We start from the raw sequence: 17,399 nt of genomic DNA on the forward strand, positions 1-17,399 counted from the left end.
AACAGATTTATAAAAAGCGTGTGTTTATGAGAATAATAACATATACTCGTAATGTACACGTTCTGAGGCCCAGGCTCCAGCGTTCTCAAAATAAACTGTTCAACTGCTTTCCTTTCATGTCAACGTTACTAACCTATATGGAATAGTCTAGCACTGATCATTTACAAGAAATCAGAATCTATGAAAACAATTTAAATAAAACATGCTTAGTAGTTCTGAAAATAATGAGTGCCAAACAAAAACCGAAAGCTCGGTGTACAATACTAAGACACTGTAACTAATTAAATGGCTTCTTAACCATAATTTAGACCGTTCTACACACGTACATATAATAATACAACACAAAATACCTGACTTGAGGTTGATGTAATACTCCGACCTGTTCAGAAGTTGTTATTGACTGCCACCAGTCAGTCGACCGTCTTCCTAACAAACGACACACACAACGCTTGACGTAATTTCCTGATATTGATGTGTCAGTGTAAAATTCCAAGAGGGCAACCGGTAGTTGTTGAAGATAGATGAAACGTCAGGTCGAAGCGTTTGTCACAAAAACAACCCGAATATACGTGACCGTTGTTTTTTCTTTAAATGTGTGACGTGTTTATTTAGTCAACCTAATGAGTGTATTTGTTTCCAAACAGTCAAAAACTTTACAAAATGTGGGATAGTCATCTAACACATAAAACACTAAAATCAGAAACAAACTGACTTTTCGCGTCAGTGACGGGATTACTTAATGGCATGACAGTGACACTTATCAATCAATTAATTAAAACACAGTTTTCTTGCGCATACATCTAAGCAAGGTGCTGAAAAAACACAATTTCAACAGTGTGTGTCTTTGTCCTGTCATTAACCGTCCTTAGACGATGCAATTCTAAAATACACTTAAACGACATTGTTATTTAACAATTGAGCCAAATTGTGAATAAAAGTACTGTTTCAAATTAAAATATCAGTAATAGGCATAATTTTCAGACTCCTTCCCAAATTAAAAAATAAATAAATAAGTACATTATAAAATATATTTATCTTGCTAAAAAAAAATATAATAATAATAATAATAATAATAATAATAATAATAATAATAATAATAATAATAATACTTCAGAAAATTTAGATTTTTATCATGATACATATTATCAAAGTAATGAAGTATTATTATTAGGTTTCCAAACTGGCTTGGGAAGCCTACTGTTATTGTAAAGATTTTATTTATTTATTTATTTATTTATTATTGTCTTTTTTCCTCCCAAAACTTTAAACTGCTCCTGTTCGCACGCAGTGTAACCAATCAGCATGAAGCTTGGCAGGTATCATCCCGTGTAGATTACAGTTCAGATGCAAACATTACGCTCCTGCGTCAACCAAGATGGCAGCCTGATGCATTTTTTGGAAAAAACTTTCAAAATCTTCTTCTTGGGAACCGGTGAACCGATTGATCTGAAACTTCGCATACGTCATCAGCAACCAAACCCGCTTCAAGTTTGGGTAGCTGATGTTGCTGCGATAAATTTGCCAAAACGCGCCCCAAACATCAAACTGCTAACTCTTAACCTGATGCATCATCCTGGGGATAATGGAATTCAAATAGGGAAAAAGTATGTTATTTTGTACATTTAAAACCGCTTCAGTTGAACACGGTTTAGTTGATTAACTCCAAAGATGACAAGCATCATCCCTGTGTCAATACAATTGACTTTTTCAAAAATGGTGTTTGTGAGTAAACCAATATGGCCACCTGACGCATTTCTTTAAAAACTTTTCAAAATCTTCGGTCAAATGTAAAACTAGCTTATAACTCCTTACAGTGTACAGATAAGTTAATGGTTACTATGGAACGCATATAGGAAACCATATGTGCTCTATCCAAAACTCACCTAGCCTGTGACCTTTCTAAGGTCAAATGTAAAACTAGCTTATAACTCCTTACAGTGTGTAGATAGGGTCATGGTTACTATGGTGTTTAAAGTTATAAAGCATTGTGACATCATGAACTAATGCAGTATTTTGAATTGAAACTGCTCCATAAAACGGATCTGTTGCCGACACTTGTGCTGCAATGCTACAGCTTGCCAAAATTTCCAACTGGTACTGAGCTAGGAAGCTGTAAAACTGCCTGGCAGTTGTAATTATTATTACTATTTTTTTTTCTAAATTATCTTGGAAATAATTATTTCGACCTTGACAGATTACTGGTACAGTATTTACAACGTACCACAAACAAACTTTAAATAACATAAACAACAATGCATTTTGCTCTTAGAAAATCATGCATGATAAATGAATATAACACACACACAATATATATATATATATATATATATATATATATATATATATATATATATATATATATATATATATACTAGACTGTCTTAATTCTAATTATTCATGGATTAAATGGCCAGTTTGTTTTCTGATTTGTTTTATGTTTGAGGTTATGAATTTTCTTAAATAATCCCATATATAGAGTGCTTTGTGGATAATACTAAAACAATATTAAATTAAACAGTATCTTCAACATTGTAGTTATCGCTGAGCTCTCTATACCAGAGCTGCCGATAGGCCCCTTCCTGGGATGATGCACTCGGTCCCGCCCAGCGAGGGATGAAAACTGTCATCCTCAGGAAGCCATTTCTCTTTTTCCTTCTCAAGACGGTACGGTAAAAAAGAGCTTCTCGAGTCGAATCGAGTCGATTGTATTTCCCTTGCAATCGTGCTGAAAGCTGTCTCGCCACTTTCCCGGAATCAACGGCTTTGAAAAGACTGAGCCTTTCGCCTTTCTGTCTTTCAGCGGTCTCCTCGCTTCCGTGGTAGGCCGCTCTTTGTTATCTGTCTGTCGTGTGTGAGCGACTGCCTGTGCAGTAACCCACAAGTGGTTGTCTATTTCTTTCTGAGAGTACACAGTTCCTCCGGACGCAGTCCCAGCTCCGTTGCAGCTCCAATTGCCATACCCCCTCTCCCCCAGGGGAGATCAGGGTGGATGGGAAGAGGCGCCCCAGCTGGCGCAAGAGGACACACTTTCTATAGCGGCCTCTGGGGAGGGATCCTCCTTCTCCTCTGACATGCAGGTAAGCGAACCTCCTGCTGAGGAAGAACCTGGCTTCGAGGTAGCCTTGGAAGCCAGTGTTCCCCCGTTTTCTAGCTCGGTTTTGGCACTTATGGGACGCGCTGCAGCCTTCCTGAAGGTCCCCTGGATGCCAGCGGCAGAACCACGCCGTCCGTTTGCCTCAAAAGTTCACGGCCTTCCCAGACTTCATGGAGGAGGTACGCTCTTCCTAGGATCGTCCGGCCACAGGTCCTAGCGTGCTAAAGCAGGCCACACAGCTTGACTCTCTAGAAAGTTCGGAAAAGCTTGGCCTAGCAGAGTTCCCCCCAGTAGACTCCACCATCGCAGCCCTGGTTAAGTCCCCGATGGTGGGTGGGATGGCTAGAGACCCGGCGTGCCCAAACCCTCAATGCAAGGTGACGGAAACGCATCTCAAGCGGGCGTATGCAACAGAGGCACAGGCAACTCGATGGTCAAACACGGTGAGTGTGCTCACAGCCTATATGGACGGTGTACTGCGTGAGGCCCCGCTCCCTGAGCCGGTGACCACGGAGTCTCCTGTCCAGCACGCTGCTTCAGATCTCCGGTCTCCAAGGGCAAGCTCTTGGCCGGAGCCTGGCTAGCTTGATTGTGGCTCGTAGACAGCTGAGGCTGTCACAAGCCAGAGTTCCTGATGCAGATAAGGCCGTGACGCGCCTATATCCCCAGCTTTGGGCCAGCTGTGGAGAAGATCTTACAGAGATCCCACAGGGAACACAAGGCATCCAGGCAGGTGGTCACGTTGCTCCCTCCCCGCGCTTCCGCATGGGGCAGGTCGAACCGCTGGTGAGCTCCTCAGACGTGGACTGTCACCAGGAAAGTTCCAGTCCCCACGGCTCCGCTGGGTGACCTAAGGCATCGCCTACAGGGCACACCAGCAGCAAACAACCGGGCCCACCAGGCAGTTAGAGGGGACGCAGGACGTGGCCAGCCCACACACCAGCATCCCAGGAGGCATTTCCAGGGCCAGCGCCCTAAACAGCCACCCCAAACTGCCCCACTGCAGTCTCAGCAGCCCGAGCAGGGCCCCTGACGGCTGGCGGCCTCAGACCCCCTTTTCGGCACAACAGCTGCAGTACTGGCGTGCTTGCACCTCGGACTCTTGGGTGCTTGCCACCGTGCAAAACGGTTACGCACTTCAGTTCTTCTTGCGACCTCCTCCCTTTCGAGGTATTACGAATACTTTCGTGACAGACCCTCTCCAGGCCTCGGTACTTCAGAAGGAAGTGGCCGCCTTGCTGTGCAACCGAGTCATTCGTCTCGTGGACCCCACCTCCCACGGAGAGGGGTACTACTCAAGGTATTTTCTGGTATCCAAAAAAGATGGCAGCTTTTGCCCCATCCTAGACCTGAGGCTCCTCAATGGGTTCTTAAAAGAAAGGAGGTTCCAGATGCTGACTCACCGTCACTTTCTCCAGTCCATCCGGCCGGGTGACTGGTTCACCGCTGTGGACTTACGGGACGCGTACTATCACGTTCCCATACGTCCAGAGCACAGGAAGTAACTCTGCTTCTCTTTTCAAGGAAGCGTTCATGAGTTTGCTGTGCTGCCATTCGGCCTCTCCATATTTCCTGGTACGTTTTCAAAGTGTGTGGACGCTATCCTGGCCTCCCTGCGGCTGCAGGGAATCATTGTAATAAATTATCTCGATGACTGGTTGATCTGTTCCCAGTTGCGAGAGGGAGCGTGACAGAGCATCTGGCGAGGCTGGGCCTCACCATCAACGATGCAAAGAGTCGGCTTACACCGGTGCAGTGCATGATGTACTTGTGGCACCGAATGGACTCCAGTACGATGCGAGCATACCTGTCAGACGACAGAGTTGCAGCTATCCAGGGTTGCCTCTCCCTGTTCCAACAGGGATCGCAGGTCACCCACCTACTGTGCCATATCAGCAATTCAGCTGGGTCTGCTTCACATGCGCCCACTACAAGCGTGGCTCAATGCGTTCCATCTCAACACCAAACGCGACCGACACCGTCAGCTGACTGTGTCTCACGCGTGCTCGGCAGCCCTACACTGGTGGAGGACGACCTCTCACCTGAGCGAAGGTGTGCGAATGGGAGTAGTGTTAAACCGCCAAGTGGTGACGACAGACGCCTCCAACTTGGGTTGGGGGGGGGGGGGGGTCTGAGAAGGCAGAGGAGTATGCGGATCCTGGCCGGACCTCTGGACATCCCTGCACATAAACATGCTGGAGTTGCAAGCAGTCTCCCTTGCTCTCCACCACTTCCTCCCGGTGCTGAATGGTACACATGTGTTGACATTCAAGCAGAGCATGGGTGAAATCAACCTTTATGCTTAAAAAAAACCCCAGACTTTTTATGCCATTGAAAAACGTCTAATTTAGAGAAAACCCTTTATCATATTCAACATGTAACAAAACATTAGATAGCTGAACAGAACTAACTTGATCAGGGTCGATCAGGGTATTGTGCACAATACTCATTAAGTGTTTTCCTCTTGCGCCCCATTTTCAAATCATACTAGTAAATGTCACCGTATATACATATAATAGCAAAAGCTGACCTACACCTTAACCCGCTAATTTCAAAGTAGGCACTTTGAATGACAGGCGCTGCAGCTGGCAAATGAAAGTACACAGTCGGTCTTGATGACAGTCATTTAAACGAATGAGAGCATTCTAGCACTGCCTCAGCCAATGAGATCTGTCAGAACGGGATGAAATTGACTGACAGTGAAACTACACAAGCCTATTAAGGGACCACTGATTTGACTGACAGCGACCCCTAGCCATTCAGAGTGGAACAGAGACGGGACAGACAGCGAGTATAAAAACTACACAGACGAGATGATTTCTTAAATTATTTTTGGTAAGAAAAAAGAAATAGTGAGTGGTTTTACCGACGTACGTACAAGCTAGTGCTATATTAAACTTAATTTACTTGGCCACCTTATGTTGGCGGGAAAAAAAAAAACAACAACAATGTCAATATGCATGTAGCAGGCCAACAGTCCCTATATTGTCGGGACAGTCCCGATTTCCTAGCATAAATGTACCGCGTCCCGCTGGTCGGGTCGTGCGATGTTGAGTTGAGGGGATACGTCTATTATGATAGAGTGTTTATATATATATATATATATATATATATATATATATATAATATTAACAGATAGTTAATAAAGTATTTATCTTGCTCTTAATTGTATTATTACTTGTACTGTGATTCTTGAAATGTATTTTTGTTTACGACTGTAAGTCTTCTAAGAAATAAATAATAATAATAATAATAATAATAATAATAATTATAATAGTTGTGCAATTTTACAGGTGTTGCAAATTTGAAACTGCTTGAAATGCACTGAATCTATCAACATGCACAGCTCTCTGTAGCATTACAGGTTTCATAAACTAGACTCACAGTTACAAATGCCCAAACTTTACAATATTCACTTTCAGGGTATATAGCTTTTTCTAGCCTTCAGAAATCATTATATTCCCGTTGACTCCCTTGCTATTCAAAACCAAATAAGCAGAATGTTTTGTCACAAAGCAAGCTGAACGGATATCCCGCCTTTCCAGGAGCGTGATTGGCTTCTTTCATAAAGCTCCGGCTTGTGTGTGGTGAAAAGGCCTGTCATTACGACGTTCCCCCTCGTTTCCTGACTGGTAGCTTGTCTTTGAAAAGCCGAGGTCAAGTGGAGAGAAGCATGGCTGTCTTCTTTAGGGGATCTCAGAACTTGTTGCAAAAATTGAAGAATCATGTCAGCTTTGCAAATGGTAATGTGTTGCTTTTTTCTGCATGCACACAAGATGTATTACTATTTTGTGTTTTATATATAAACACGGTATCTATCTATATCTGTTGTTTTCAGTGTTTATCGGTGGGTAACCATAGCATTGGTATTGTAGATGGTGTGTAAGTTATAATTTGTATTAATAATATTAGCATTTCATTCGCACATTAAAACCGGTGCATTGCAAGATTAATATAAATCACATTGCTGCATTTTCCATACAGTTTTGTATAGTACAGTAACGTTGGTCGTGCTGTGTATTTGAATTGTGTAAACGTGTACCAGTAATATTGGATATGCTTCGTTATTTAGCTATCCATTGCAAGGTGAATAGTACAGTGTAGCAGCTAAACCACCCCAAACCTGATCTCATATAGCTAACCACCAGTAATTAAAGTGGTTTGAGGTGGGACCTTCCCAGCAAGTAATACAGGTGTTGCAACTTTGAAACTGCTTGAAATGCACATAATCATCAGCAACCTTATGCACACCTCTCTGTAGCATTAAAGTTTTCATAAACTAGACTCACAATTACGAATGCCCGAACTTTACAATATACACTTTCATCAATACCTCGGTAAAGGTTATATAGCTTTTTCTAGACTTAAACCATCTTCCCGTTGACTCTCTTGCTATTCAAAACCAAATAAGCAGAATGTATTATCACAAAGCAAGCTGAACGGATATCCCGCCTTTCCAGGAGCGTGATTGGCTCCTTTCATAAAGCTCCGGCTTGTGTGTGGTGAAAAAGGCCTGTCATTACGACGTTCCCCCTCATTTCCTGATTGGTAGCTTGTCTCTGAATAGCCGAGGTCAAGGGTAAAGAAGCATGGCTGTCTTCTTTAGGGGATCTCAGAACTTGTTGCAAAAATTGAAGAATCATGTCAGCTTTGCAAATGGTAATGTGTTGCATTTTTCTGCATGCACACAATAGATGTATTACTATATATATAATTAGTAGTCTAAATTAGGTCCAGAACTTTGTGAAACAATTCACAATGTAAATTAATAACAAGTAGTATTGAAACATTGTGTGCTGTGACATTGTTGGGGGAATATTGTTGTACTGTAACAAAGATGTGGCAGAATTAGTGCCTTGCAAGAATAATTTTACACCTGGAGCAGGTCTCGCAGTTGTGTGTGTGTTGTATTTTGTTGCGACAATCAGAAATGTCACACATAGCAGGCATACTAATAAGAAGCATCATCATGTGCATGTTTTAAATAGGATGCCTAAGCCAGTTTGATGGCTAAAAAGGAGCCAGAGATACTATAAATGGCTGAAGCAAAGTATTCAGACAGCCAGTATGGAATATAGAAAAACTGATGGTATTTTCTTTCTTCGGTATTGTGCATGCATTACACATTAGTCACAAATGAAATACAGACCTGATTGATGTAGTTCCATACTCGGTTAAAGAGAACTGCGTTTGCATGCTGTCTTGCACCTCCTTGGTCACATCACCTAGGGAGTGAAATTGTCCTTCAGCACCTTCTTTCTTGTTAAACAACCAGCTGCTTCCCAAAGACACACCTGGGTTTCAACCAGTGCTTTCACCCTGAAAACACTGCTGCAGTAACATGGCATGGAAGCAGTATGGTACTGCTTAGAACAGTTCCTTTGAAATGTATATAGAAATCCACTTGGTAAATAAAGTTGCACCACAGCTAAGATGTATTTATTTTATAGATACATCATTTAAGAGCCTGGTCACCATAATAGAAAACCCATTATAGCTGTGTACGTGTTTCTAGCGGCCTGGGTATAACCAATATTGGGATTCACTATATATTTCTACAAATTGATTAATGGATGGCTTCTTTCAGTTTCTTCCAGGGCTATGGCCTCTAAAACCCCAGTTGGATTCATTGGGTTGGGGAATATGGGAAGCCACATGGCAAAAAATCTCCTGAAACATGGCTATCCAGTTTTTGCTTCTGATATATTTCCAGAATCTTGTAAAGAAATTCAAGATTTAGGCGCACAGGTAACAAGAGCTATTTTTGTTTAGAAAAAATGTCATTTAAAGCATACTTATTATTTTTAAAATTGGTTTTTATTGATTGTGTGTGTTTTTCATATAGGAAAACCTGAGACCAACAAAATATTAGGTACGATTTACTGGGATTATTTTGTTAGCACCATGTACTTTAAATCTTTTAAAGTAGGGACATTTAAAACGCTGTGATCTAAACTGTGGCATTATTTAGATATACCATGTTGGAAAGAGATGACGGTGTCGCTTTAGCTGGCTAACTGTGCTTTGCACCGTTTCTAAAGCTTTTTAAAGTGTTTTATTTTATTCCTTTTTTCTTTAAAATTTAGTCGTTGCCAATTATTTTTTATTATTTTCTCCCAATTTGGAATGGCCAATTATTTTATTACGGTCGGCTCACCGCTACCACCCCTGCGCTGACTCGGGAGGGCGAAGATGAACACACGCTGTCCTCTGAAGCGTGTGCCGTCAAGCCGACCGCTTTTTTTCACACTGCAGACTCACCATGCAGCCACCCAAGAGCTACAGCGTCGGAGGACAACGCAGCTCTCGGGCAGCTTACAGGCAAGCCCGCAGGCGCCCGGCCAGACTACAGGGGTCGCTGGTGCGCGGCGAGCCGAGAACACCCTGACCGACCTAACCCTCCCTCCCTCCCTCCTCCTCCCCATCCCCCCCCCCCCCCTCCCCTCCTCCTCCCCATCCCCCCCCCCCCCTCCCCTCCTCCTCCCCATCCCCCCCCCTCCCCTCCTCCTCCCCATCACCCCCCCCCCCCCCCCCTCCCCTCCCCTCCCCTGAAATGTTTAGACTGTAATGAAATTAGACTGTAATGATATTGTATAACATTTATTTATTCACTTTATTTATTTATTTTGTTCTTGTGCTACACAGTCTGGAGGGTGGGTGTTCAAACATTTTCATAACACATCATTTTTGTTTCCCAGGTCTTGGATTCTCCAGCAGAAGTTGCTGACCGAGCAGACAGAATTATCACCATGTTGCCCTCCAGCCCGAATGTAATAGAGGTATATACAGGGCTGAAGGGAATTTTAAAGTAAGTGGGTCCATTTGTACAAGGTGATATGCTGCAGAACAAGAACCTGTCATGAGCCTACATCGTGGTTTTTCATCAGCATGCACTTGTAGCAGACACTTCCTAAATGGCAGTTCATTCTGCATAGTGCTGATTATTTTTTTTTGTTTGTTGGTTTTTTTAAAAGCATCTTAAACCTCAAAAGGTGAACAAAATTAGGTTTTAAGTCAAACAAAAATCTACTGATATGAATAACCTGACCTTAGGGAATCTATTTCACATATAATTCTTCACAATGCCTCCTTTATCTTAGGCTGTGTTCACACTGGTTCTGTTTAGCATGTTTGGTCCACACTCGGTACAGTTTGCTACGTTTGGTGTCAAGTGTAAACAACAAAGTCCTAAAGAGGGTCCGGTACGTTTTTGGCAAACGCACAGTCTGGTTCGCTTGCTAAATATCAGTGTGAACAACTGCTGGACTCTGTCCTTTTGCACATAGGGAACAAACTATACAAGGTAACCTGACTCGGAAGTAAACATTTTGTGTGTAGATTAGTTAATGTTCCGAGGAACCAAGTAGAGCAAAAAACTAAAATGTCTTTAGGAACTACATATGGGTTACCAGACATCCAGTGAAACTGGGAGTGTCACAGTTTCAGCTTTTAATTTTTTTGTCCTGGTCAGAAACCATATTATTATTATTATTATTATTATTATTATTTATTATTATTATTTATTTCTTAGCAGTCACCCTTATCCAGGGCGACTTGCAGTCGTAAACAAATACATTTCAAGAATCACAGTACAAGTAATAATGCAATTAAGAGCAAGATAAATACAATGACTTTGGTTGTAGCAAGTACAAGTATGACAAAATATGATTCAATAATGGAGCAGATAACAGTGTCGGTGATAGTTGCATCAGGATATAATTAAATACAAAATACTACAGATTAAATAACACTTGACAGATTACAGTACTCTAAAGTACAGGATTAAATGCAGTAAAATAGGGGGCAGATAAGAGCAAGTAAAATGCATTGTGTCCAGGAGGAAAAAAAGAGTTCTAAAGTTGCTGTCTGAGTCTTGAGGAGGCACCGGAAGGTGGTCAGGGACTGGGCAGTCCTGACATCTGTAGGAAGGTCATTCTACCACTGCGAGGCGAGGGTGGAGAAGGAGCGGGCTCTGGAGGCAGGGGAGCGTAAAGGAGGTAGAGCCAGTCTTCTAGTGCAGGAGGGTTTTACTATTGTATGTATTTTTTTTTTTTTTTTTTTAAGCAAGTACAAAAGCGCATCAGTGTGCTTTAAGTTAAGAGCAGAGTAATGTATTGGGTTGTGTTAGCGCCATTTAAAAATAAAATAATTATATGGATTATTTCTTTAATCATTCTGATTGTGTATACCATATGTTTAAATGGTACTAGCCGATCTATTTGGCTTTTTGTACAGTTAACGTGCTGACTAGATGACAATATAAAGAAAATGATCTGCAATATATTCACCTGATGTTTCATTTTTAAGCTATTGTGTTATTATGTTCTGTTATTTTAACTGCTTCAGAGTTGATATGTCGTCAGTGAATTGAAGAAAAAAAAAATGCACCAGTTTTTTCACTGTGGAAATCTGGACAGTGGGAGAAACTGAAGCTCTGACAGAAATTTGGTCAGACACCAAAATCCAAGCCGAACTAGACAAAACCCGCGCAAATATTAAAATATATCCTTTTCTATATCTATATCCTTAGAAAATATGTCTTTTCTTTCAATTACTTTGTTTAATGCTGACAGTAGGAGAACTGTGCAAAATTGCGTAAACTGCATTATTCTCCTACTGTAGGCATTCAATACATGTATTAACCTCTTCAACTCCAGGTGCAAAAATGAATGTGCACTCCACATTATTTTAATTGATATTTTTGCCCCTGAAATTTGTATAAAATATTATTTGGGGGGGGATCAATATTTATAGCATTAACCATTTAGACTCCTGAGTACTAGAGTCATATTCAATAAAGCAAAACAAACAAGTTTGATCTTTATTTTTGTATGAACAAAAGCTATTTGCTTTATATATATATATAAAAAAAACACAGCTTGGAAAAATAACAACCTCTGATTGGTTAAACAGCATCACATGACTGTACGCACCAGTACATTCTAAATTCCATGACAAACTGCCATTTTATTTGTTATTAGTTACAAAACCACAGCCAAAAATGAGGCATTTGACCTATTTCCTTTAATATATTTGGAGATTAATGGTGTGGGTGTAAAACTGCGGGTTTTCAGTCCCCAAACAAAAAGGTTTCACAAAACACAGTAAAGTGATTTATTATTTATTAAACAGACTATTTTGGTAATTCTAAGACTGTTTGGACATTCACTTTGTTTACCCACAACACTCACCTGACAGGCATGTATGCAAAGATCAGATTGGAAAAAAATAAATAATAGAATAGACGTGCGTCTGTCCTGGAGCTGAAGTGGTTAATTAAATTAGCGACATGTGCTTCCACAGCGATATGTAAGAATCTAAAACATGCTGTATTAAAAACTGGAGCAGTACATCAATAGCTGCCGTCTTTCAATATGCCTTGCAGGATACTGTGAACATCCTGTTCACACACCATATAAACAAACCGAGTTTACTTTAACTCCATTGCGAACACAAAGGGAAAGTCCTAAAAAAAAAAAAAAAAAAGTTTAGTTTGCATCCAAACACACTCTATCCCTTTGCTCGCAGAGAAGTGTCAACAGCAAGCACCTTGATACTTGTTTCAAACGAACCAGACAGAGTCTGTTTAAAGCGGACCCTGTGTGGATGCAGCCTTACTCTCCAAAGATCTCCCCAACTTCTAAGTTATCCAGTTAGGAAATTAGCACCTGCTGTGTTTGTGCAGTTCTTTAATTTTTAGCACAAGTGCAAAGGCAAACATATGGTTTATGCAATTAAACATGGACTGTTTTCTTGCCATGTTTTCCTGCCATGCTTTTTTCCTGACTAATTAAGCATGAACTGGTATTTCTGTGAGTTAAGCATTCCTAATTGTTTGTATGTCCTCTGAGAAAATTAGAATATGCATATACTGTAAAATAAAAGCTGACTTCATAAAGGCTCATAACAAAGACTATGAATCAAAAGCAAATCAAACAATAGGTTAGTTTATCCTTCAAAGTAAGAAAATGAAATGTACATTGTATAAACTTTTTGTTCACCAACACTGATATCTAGTTACTCAAAAACTTCATGAAATATTAACCCCATTTCCAAAAGGGTTATGTAATGCATATGTAATGGGACACTGATAATTGGGATTTCTGCTTAAATGGGACATAACTGTGGGAGACATCTATTTCTAATGCTATTTATGTAGTTTAATTTGGACGTGACTTCGTTTAATTGGGATACAGTATTTTCAAATGATGAACAGATCGCTTTTCAGAGTAAGACAGGTTTGCACAGTGCAGTGATTAAGTGGTTATGTGATTATGCTGTGACCTGCATAAACCAGGTTGAACTCTTGAAGGCACTGGAGTCTCCTGTGGTTTCTCAGACTGCTGTGGCAAGAAATGTGGCGTGTCAGCATCACAGGTGTCTCACCTTGTGATAAGATGTGATCCTGATAAAGTGGCACCGACTGTACCAGATATAGGGAGTCACATTGTCCTTTGATTGGCGCTGTTGAAGGATTGAACTTCAGAAATCTGAAGATTTTAGTAAAGAGGTCAAGATCAACTTTTACTTGATTTTATATGATCCTCTAGTTTTAAGCTATTACATACTGTACATTTAGAATACATGCTTTCATTCCTAAAATGGTTTTGGGGGAAGAAAAAAAAGTTTTACAATTTAGTGTGTGGGCTATCATGCATGACCTCTGGATCTGTTTTCTATGTTTAGTACAGTCCTCTAGCTCCTGTGTGTCATGCTGCTTGACTTGTGTGTAATTATTTTGCAGGAAAGTGAAGAAGGGTTCACTGCTAATAGATTCCAGCACTATTGATCCTTCTGTTTCCAAGGAAATGGCCAAGGAGGCTGAAAAAATGGGAGCAGTGTTTATGGATGCCCCAGTATCTGGAGGTAAGGAGCTGTGACAGGTTAAACGTGATATTGCGGATTATCAGTTATTGCTGACTTTATCACCACTGGACCATTGATTGCTTTACCTACAGTAGATTTAAACCAGGTGAAATTGTGTACACGCCAGATGTCCAGTTTCTTAAACTTAAGGTTGGGGTCTCTTGCTAGCATGTTTGTTTTCCTTTTTATTATTTATTTATTTATTTATTCAAAATATTGTTGTCATTTTTCAATAAATAGTTTATAAATAAAATGTTTCTTAGGACAATTTTGAATTAATGGATGTAAATCTTGAAAATTATCAAGATCTGGAAAAAAGAATAGCACAGTATTAAGAGGCTGTATGGCCCCTTCAGGAGCAAGTTGGTTGCTACAGCTGTTGACTGCAATGAACCTTACATGTTTATAAGTGAAATATTTTGCAAGTGTTTTGTGTATGGAATTGGTGACTGCGCCTTAATTGTGTACAGTTGTAATATTGGAAGTAGCATGCTGGAGCTCACTTGCTTAGAGTTGGCGAACTCCTGATCTGAGAGCATGCAACATTTGTTATGGCTACTTTTAAATTTATTTTCAGTAAAAACAAGTTTAAGTTTCAATAAGTTAGTTATGCTATTGTATGATGTAAATACACCACAACAAGCACTGTCATATTTTAATTTATTACCACAATCTGGATTTTTCTACTACAATCAATTAAGATGCAGTACATTTTAAGTATTTCTGTGCTTTCTGCTGGTTGGACCTAATTTTTGATACAGGTACTGATTAGTCTTTGTCTAAATATTGGAGTCTCCTGTGGTAGGCTACAGCTTAAAAAAGGTTAAACACTTCATATTGTTGGATGAAAAACATAACAAATGTGTTAAGAATTAAGTTGTTTTTACAGCCTTTGGACAGTTGTGTATGGTAATTATTTTTTTTGTTAATCTTGAAGTACTTTGCCAGTTAGCCTTTACTGTGAGACTGAGGCCTATGCACTGTGAACTGCATGGTAGGGACAGTAGTTATTAACAACTGTATGTGCCTTTGACGAATGTGAGTAGAGACCGGGATCCATGAAATGTGTCTGCAATTGATAAAATACAAATACCTAGATAAAATGTTGACTTCAGATAATGAATAATGGACGAAGAGGTGCCCCACTTCAAAAGTATGAATGCTCCAGTCCACTTGGTGCCCACTACTGTGTCATACAGCAGAGCTGTGTCTATATTGGCATATACAGAATGAGTCCAGTCAGATATTGATTTACACTTTTAGAGGAATACATAACATTGCTTTTGATATAGCATGCTGGCATGTAAGTTATGCCCCACAGTAGTTGATCAAATCCAGAGATCGTAGTTTGCAGACTGTATATCGCTATATACAGTTATGCGCATCATTTGGAAAGCTGAAGTCTTTAGATTTCAGCAATGTTGACATTATTATTTGTATACAATAGTTTTACAAAATGCTACTCCCAGGGTACCTATTTGCCATCTGTATCACTGATTGGGGGTGCAATGAATGCAAACGTGTAGCATTGTGTACCGCGTACAGTACATCATTGTAAATTCAATTATTTTCTTATCCAGTACATCATTTGAAAGACTGAACATGTCACAGTATCACCTATGGTTTACGCATAAATACAGCTTTTAGGACGTCTCCAAAATGACATCCTACCAGCTTCATACATTTTAGTGCTGCTCTGAAGAATTCTGACAGCCAAAAAATGATTTCTTAAATATAAAGCCTGTTACTTCCAGTAATTAAAGTATTGCATATTTGTGTGCATTTTCCATATAAATCTGTATTTCAGAGCAGTTAACAAAGGCATGTTCCAAATCAGTTTGCACAGCTACTTTCTTTATTTTATTTAAAAAAAAAATGAAGTACAAAAAAATCTCTCTCTCGTCTCTCATTTTCCTTCACCACTTTCTGTTCCCTTTTCATAATGGGATAGGCTGTACCTGCGTTTCAAGTAAACGCTTCAAACAAATCACTCAAAGCTAACATGCAGATGAGGCTGACCACTGGCACTAATGCAGATGTAAAAGCATGTGGCCACAATCACAGTACAGGGGAAAGGCAGTTTGCTCCTGTTTTCTAAAACTACCAGGTTAATTAAAATGACATGTACAGTGCCTTGCGAAAGTATTCGGCCCCCTTGAACTTTGCGACCTTTTGCCACATTTCAGGCTTCAAACATAAAGATATGAAACTGTAATTTTTTGTGAAGAATCAACAACAAGTGGGAGACAATCATGAAGTGGAACGAAATTTATTGGATATTTCAAACTTTTTTAACAAATAAAAAACTGAAAAATTGGGCGTGCAAAATTATTCAGCCCCCTTAAGTTAATACTTTGTAGCGCCACCTTTTGCTGCGATTACAGCTGTAAGTCGCTTGGGGTATGTCTCTATCAGTTTTGCACATCGAGAGACTGAAATTTTTGCCCATTCCTCCTTGCAAAACAGCTCGAGCTCAGTGAGGTTGGATGGAGAGCATTTGTGAACAGCAGTTTTCAGTTCTTTCCACAGATTCTCGATTGGATTCAGGTCTGGACATTGACTTGGCCATTCTAACACCTGGATATGTTTATTTGTGAACCATTCCATTGTAGATTTTGCTTTATGTTTTGGATCATTGTCTTGTTGGAAGACAAATCTCCGTCCCAGTCTCAGGTCTTTTGCAGACTCCATCAGGTTTTCTTCCAGAATGGTCCTGTATTTGGCTCCATCCATCTTCCCATCAATTTTAACCATCTTCCCTGTCCCTGCTGAAGAAAAGCAGGCCCAAACCATGATGCTGCCACCACCATGTTTGACAGTGGGGATGGTGTGTTCAGGGTGATGAGCTGTGTTGCTTTTACGCCAAACATAACGTTTTGCATTGTTGCCAAAAAGTTCGATTTTGGTTTCATCTGACCAGAGCACCTTCTTCCACATGTTTGGTGTGTCTCCCAGGTGGCTTGTGGCAAACTGTAAACTACACTTTTTATGGATATCTTTAAGAAATGGCTTTCTTCTTGCCACTCTTCCATAAAGGCCAGATTTGTGCAGTATACGACTGATTGTTGTCCTATGGACAGAGTCTCCCACCTCAGCTGTAGATCTCTGCAGTTCATCCAGAGTGATCATGGGCCTCTTGGCTGCATCTCTGATCAGTCTTCTCCTTGTATGAGCTGAAAGTTCAGAGGGACGGCCAGGTCTTGGTAGATTTGCAGTGGTCTGATACTCCTTCCATTTCAATATTATCGCTTGCACAGTGCTCCTTGGGATGTTTAAAGCTTGGGAAATCCTTTTGTATCCAAATCCGGCTTTAAACTTCTCCACAACAGTATCTCGGACCTGCCTGGTGTGTTCCTTGTTCTTCATGATGCTCTCTGCGCTTTAAACGGACCTCTGAGACTATCACAGTGCAGGTGCATTTATACGGAGACTTGATTAC

At 40.4% G+C, this 17,399-nt stretch overlaps 2 protein-coding genes across 5 annotated transcripts in view; one reads left to right on the forward strand and one right to left on the reverse strand.

The window, feature by feature from the left end:
- The window catches only part of LOC117435427 (tax1-binding protein 1 homolog B-like), a 38,978-nt gene extending 38,319 nt beyond the window's left edge, over positions 1-659 (reverse strand). The window contains exon 1 of one of the 3 annotated variants that reach the window (XM_034058569.3): positions 356-659. The gene's annotated coding sequence lies outside the window, so the exon portion shown is untranslated. Of the gene's footprint in view, positions 1-350 lie in introns of all 3 variants that reach the window. The other 2 variants (XM_059011152.1, XM_034058568.3) reach the window with 2 other exon arrangements.
- Positions 660-6,716: 6,057 nt separating this feature from the next.
- Positions 6,717-17,399, forward strand: part of LOC117435498 (3-hydroxyisobutyrate dehydrogenase, mitochondrial-like) — a 46,872-nt gene continuing 36,189 nt past the window's right edge. The window contains exons 1-4 of one of the 2 annotated variants that reach the window (XM_034058699.1): positions 6,717-6,837; positions 8,682-8,842; positions 9,793-9,902; positions 13,839-13,960. In XM_034058699.1, coding sequence (XP_033914590.1) covers positions 6,768-6,837; positions 8,682-8,842; positions 9,793-9,902; positions 13,839-13,960 — 463 coding nt within the window. In that variant the 5' untranslated portion in view covers positions 6,717-6,767. Of the gene's footprint in view, positions 6,838-7,608; positions 7,754-8,681; positions 8,843-9,792; positions 9,903-13,838; positions 13,961-17,399 lie in introns of those variants that run through there. The other variant, XM_034058698.2, reaches the window with a different exon arrangement.

Source organism: Acipenser ruthenus, chromosome 3 (genome assembly GCF_902713425.1).
Source record: "Acipenser ruthenus chromosome 3, fAciRut3.2 maternal haplotype, whole genome shotgun sequence".
Lineage (NCBI taxonomy): Eukaryota > Metazoa > Chordata > Actinopteri > Acipenseriformes > Acipenseridae > Acipenser > Acipenser ruthenus.